This window comes from Haplochromis burtoni, unplaced genomic scaffold (genome assembly GCF_018398535.1).
Source record: "Haplochromis burtoni strain Fernald_Lab_line unplaced genomic scaffold, NCSU_Asbu1 Contig_2516, whole genome shotgun sequence".
Lineage (NCBI taxonomy): Eukaryota > Metazoa > Chordata > Actinopteri > Cichliformes > Cichlidae > Haplochromis > Haplochromis burtoni.
The window spans coordinates 7,108-11,936 of record NW_024584877.1 but is presented as its reverse complement, the minus strand read 5'-3'; the positions used below and the strand labels follow the sequence as shown (position 1 = coordinate 11,936).

Below are 4,829 nucleotides of genomic sequence, written 5' to 3'. Positions count from 1 at the left end.
GGCTTAAGTCTGGGACTCTCCGCCATTTGAACCTAGAACTGAAGAAGCTTCTTGGATGAGAGGTGAGACATCTTTAAGCAACGTAAAGAAGTCCAAATGCTTTTCTTTCCAAGCTCCTTAGATTATGATAATCTGGATGACTGAAAACCTTCACAGACAAACAAACATCAACAACCAGGAAGCAGCTTCACCTCTGATCACACACACACTCAACTCTACTCACTCACCTGGACGAACAACATGAAGGTTGACAACAGTGATGAGGTCACTATCCAGTTTAGCTCTCCTTCTGTGTTTTGCTCCCTTCATGAAGACGCAACACATGTATGTTCCAGTGTCATTAATTGTCACATTGTTCAGAATCAAAGACACATCTCCATCCTTCATTTGTCTGTCCTGCAGATCCACTCGGTTCTTAAAAGATGGATGCTGGTCATCTGGAATAAACTTCTGGTCCTGGTAAAAGAAGACATGTTCTGTCCCCAGATCGGTTCTGCTCCACTCTATAACCACACTGGGATCACTGTTGAGGTTTGGAACTTGACATGGCAGAATGGCTGTCTGTCCAGCTGTCGTGTTTATCTGGACTGAAGGACAGGAAACACCACAGAGCAGAGAGGTTAAAAACGTCATAGAAAACATCAGCAACTAGGAAGCAGCTCGTTTTTTGATCAAAAACAATTGTAATAACTCACCACGAGGAAGAATCTTAAGCTCGATTGTACAGGTGTGCTCTGTTGCTCTCTCCCTCTGGTTTGCTCCTTGCGTGACGACATGGCATTCATATGTTCCACTATCAGCAGGCGTCACATTGTTCAGAATCAAAGATACATCTCCATCCTTCTTCTGCCTGTCCTGAAGATCCACCCGATTCTTAAAAAACGGATGCTGATGATCTGGAACAAAGTGCCCATCCTGGAACAACAAGGCATAACCTGCCCCCAAATCAGATCTGATCCACTCTACAACTATGATGGGCTTCTGATTGTTGTGAGCTCGACATGGCAGAGTGATGTTCTGTCCAGACTCAGCTGTGATGTTTATCTTGTCTGAAAGAAGAAATAAAAGAGAGGTAAAAGTTAGAGAGAGAAAATAGAGATAAAGCTAATGGTATCCATTTAAAAAAATCCAATGTTGCCTTGTTCTCGAGTTACCGCAGTCACAAGATTTTTGGAAAACTTGACTTCTGACCAAGGTCTGGTCAAACTCATCTTCATTCTCACATTCACATACTTCATTCTCCAGGCCGGTGCCCACCTGCCTAACCAGTTGACAACAATACCCCATCAGCCTTTTAAAGCTAAGGCATCAGTTTGAAAGTCCTCTTTCTCAAGTTATCTTGTTCACAAGGCTGGGTGTGGGGTGCACAAAGGTAAAGTTTATGCAGACTAGAAATAAGGAGCCTGATGTAAGAGTATAGGTAATGATCGTTCCAGTGCAGTGTTTGTGTATTATCTCGAAAGTAAGAGTCACAAGGTGCAAGCAACACAAAAGTTTCTGGCTGATACAGCCATGTATGGGCAGATTAAATGTATCATATCAGAACAGACTTTATGGGGAAAACTTATCAGACTCTTCTTAGCAAAACTGGGATCAGACATGAGACCTAAGAACCACACACAAAAGAGTACTGCTAAGCAAAACTGGCATACACTTTTTGACGTGGCCAGATGTATGCTAACAGAGAGAGAGTTACTTAAGGAGTTTGTATGCAGTACAAACAGCAGCTGTGGTGAGGAACAGATGTTTTAACAAACTCACAAAACAGACACTGTAGTTGGTGCTGACAAGAAGAAAGCCAAAACTTTTCAAGATGCAAACATTTGGAACAGCATATTATTTTTTATAAACAGAACAAGAGAAAACTAGACTCAAGGTGTGCAAAGGGAATGTTAGCTGGAAATGACAAAAATATTTCAGCCTTCTGGGTCTTTTATCCTAACAGTGGGAAAGTGCTCAGCCACAGACTCGTCATGTCTGTGATGAAAACAACTGTGGGAAGACAAACACAAACTGACACGATGCCATGTGATAAAGATGACTTTGAGATATAAAATAGGACTAAAAAGTTGAAGTCAGAAGATGGGTGTAGACTTTGAAGAAACTTTCTCTCCCACTGCTTATCTGACCACTATCATGGTGTCTATGCAAAGAGCAGTCCAATTAAACATGGTTTTACATCAGATGGATGTTAAAACTGCCTATCTACGCACACCACTAAATTGTGAGACATACATGAAACAACCAGAGAGCTAAAAAGTAGCTGAATCTGATACACATGAAAGGTTGAAATAGTAACTGTATGGGCTAAAACAATCAGGCAGAAGCTGGAATAAGATGTTACATGAACATAAGAGTGGGAACAACTTTGTGCTCTTCAATTTTATGGTTACACATGAACACCAAAGAATGAAAAGGTAATCTTGATAAAATGGGTAAATGGCCTGATCATTGACGCCAGCAATAACAGCACACTGATTGTTGTGAAGGAAATGTAGGCAGGAAAATTCTAAATGAAAGATTTGAGTTAACTGAAACATTGTATTGGTAGTGATTTTGACCAGAGAGATAACTATGTGAGGATGTCACTGAAAAAATAAAAATATGTGGGGAAAAAAAATCCTTGAAAGGTTTAATATGCAAGGTTACAAAGCTAGAGCGACACCTTGTGAGCAAAAACTGAACTACACTGATGGTGTAGAAAAGATGAACGATTTCCAAAGGTACAGAGAGGCCGTCTGATCAGTGCTGCAATAAAACCAGAGTTCTGAGCACATAGATTGTGGGGCTGATGTAACAGACAGAATGACACAGCAGAACTGGTTACTGTATAGGCCTGGCTGTGAATGATCATCAGCAAACCACTGTGTCATTATCCAGCTGTGAAGCTGAGTACATGGCCTTAGCTACAACTGTACAAGAGAGTATGTACTCATACAGCTGTTCGAAGGTATTGATGGACCTATGCACCACCTAAGGTTTATGAAGACAACCAGGGTGTGATAGCATTGGCAATGAATCCTTTAACCGGACAGAGATGCAAGCATAGTGACATAAACTATCACTTTATAAGGTCAACTGTAAATGAAAGGAAAATTATTTTGGATAGCTGTCCAATGGATGGATGTGATGACAAAACCTGCTACAAAAGTTAAGTTGTTTAAATTTGAATGGTTCATGTTCATACCATGCATAAAAAAGTTTTATATGATACTGGGTGAGAAACCTCCTGTTTTTAGGAGAATTACAAAGTGAGAGCAAGTGGAGGTGTTAGATAAAAATATGCTCTAAACTGTAAGAAGGACTTTCTTTAGTATTTTCTAGACACAGAAAATGTTTGAGCTGATGTAGAGAGCATATAGAGGAAAATGGAAACAGCCAATAAAATCATTGTGTGGCATGTGACGTGCATGTGGCTGTCAATAAAGTTACTCTCTCTCTCTCTCTCTCTCTCGGAGCGATGTTAAGTCTAAAAATGGCGGAAGGCTGTTGTGTGTTTATTCCTCCGTAATAATCCTCGGCGCAGTCTCGATATTTACACCAGAATTCCTGCACATTTCTCCTTCGCTAATACTTTCAAATAAGAAAATATGAATGCTGCAGAAAATCGTTAATGTGGTGATTTATCGCACAAAGCGGTAAAACAAAGATTTTAATTACAGTTAATTATTTTATCACTGAGCGCGCTTCAGTGCTGCTGTGAAGGTGGCGGCAGCACTGAAGCGCTCTGAAACCATTTAAACATAAAAGCTGACTGTCCCACCGCCAAACGTGGAAATCACTCGTTTGCAGAACAAAGTCGGATGAATGTGACTGATTGAACACATATTCTTGGTGTGTGTTCTGCGTTCTTGTAACTGCGACAGCAGTAGAGTAAGGGCGTTTCCACACCTAAAGCTCGTTTACTCTGGTCCCAATCCCAGTTTCTAAACTGGTGGTTTGGTTTGTTTTCACACAGAAAAATCAAAGTGAACTCCAAACAAAATGCGTCACTACAAACAACGTGAACATGTCTGCAAAAGTTTCCGTCAGAACAACATTTAAATGAGATTAGATTAAAACAAACTGTCACTTACCATCGGAGCCTGAGGCGAGAGTCACAGAGAGTATGATCCACGGCACAAATCCTGCGCGGAAGATGTTACACATGTTCTCGGTGACATCTCTATAAACATCAAACAAAGTTTCCAAAGTTTATTCCAAATACAACTCCATGTTTCAGCTTCTGTTTTACAGCGTGCCAGAGGATCAATACTAGGCTGCGTATTGATACTGAAACTTTAGATTTGTAAGTTCCTGCTCTGAACTTGATTTGGATGTTCGAAACTCAATTTTTAACGTCACTGATTTGAGCTAAATGTGTATTTTGTTATTAAAAGAGGACACAGAAGGAGACGAATACAATACGAAGAAACTCCAGGATAAAAAATACCTGATATGGGAACTATGTATCCTTCCGCTGAGACGCCTCCTCCTGGGATCACCTCACGGCACGCAACGGAGTCTTACAAATGCTTTTGTTCGAGTTGCGTCATTTTTTTTTCTATTCCCGTGCAGTTTTCTGACTCTTTGGCGACTCACTGTTGTTGTTGTTTTGTTTGTTTCGTTTCGTGTTGTGGGTGTGTGTGTGGGGAAATTATTGATCAGTGAGCAGATTAGTGGTCAACATGCATGAAGTTTTTCAGCCTCAGTGGGAAGTCATTAAAGCAGAGAGGTGCAGTCGATTAAGCAGTATTCAAACAACGTCTCAGCCAAACAGCTTTCAGCTACAGGAAGATGCAAGCTGTTTCCACGAATCTGCAACACGATCAACACAAGTCACGTTAAGA

The 4,829-nt window shown here is 40.7% G+C and overlaps 1 protein-coding gene across 1 annotated transcript; it reads right to left on the bottom strand.

Moving 5' to 3' along the window:
- Positions 1-6: 6 nt before the first annotated feature.
- LOC102311900 (V-set domain-containing T-cell activation inhibitor 1) lies at positions 7-4,615 on the bottom strand. Its single transcript, XM_005952933.3, has 4 exons — positions 4,433-4,615; positions 4,077-4,165; positions 696-1,049; positions 7-587 (listed from the first exon to the last, which is right to left on the bottom strand). Exons 2-4 carry the CDS (start codon positions 4,147-4,149, stop codon positions 220-222), a joined length of 795 nt encoding a protein of 264 aa, XP_005952995.1. The 5' UTR covers positions 4,150-4,165; positions 4,433-4,615; the 3' UTR covers positions 7-219.
- Between the last annotated feature and the right edge of the window lie 214 nt (positions 4,616-4,829).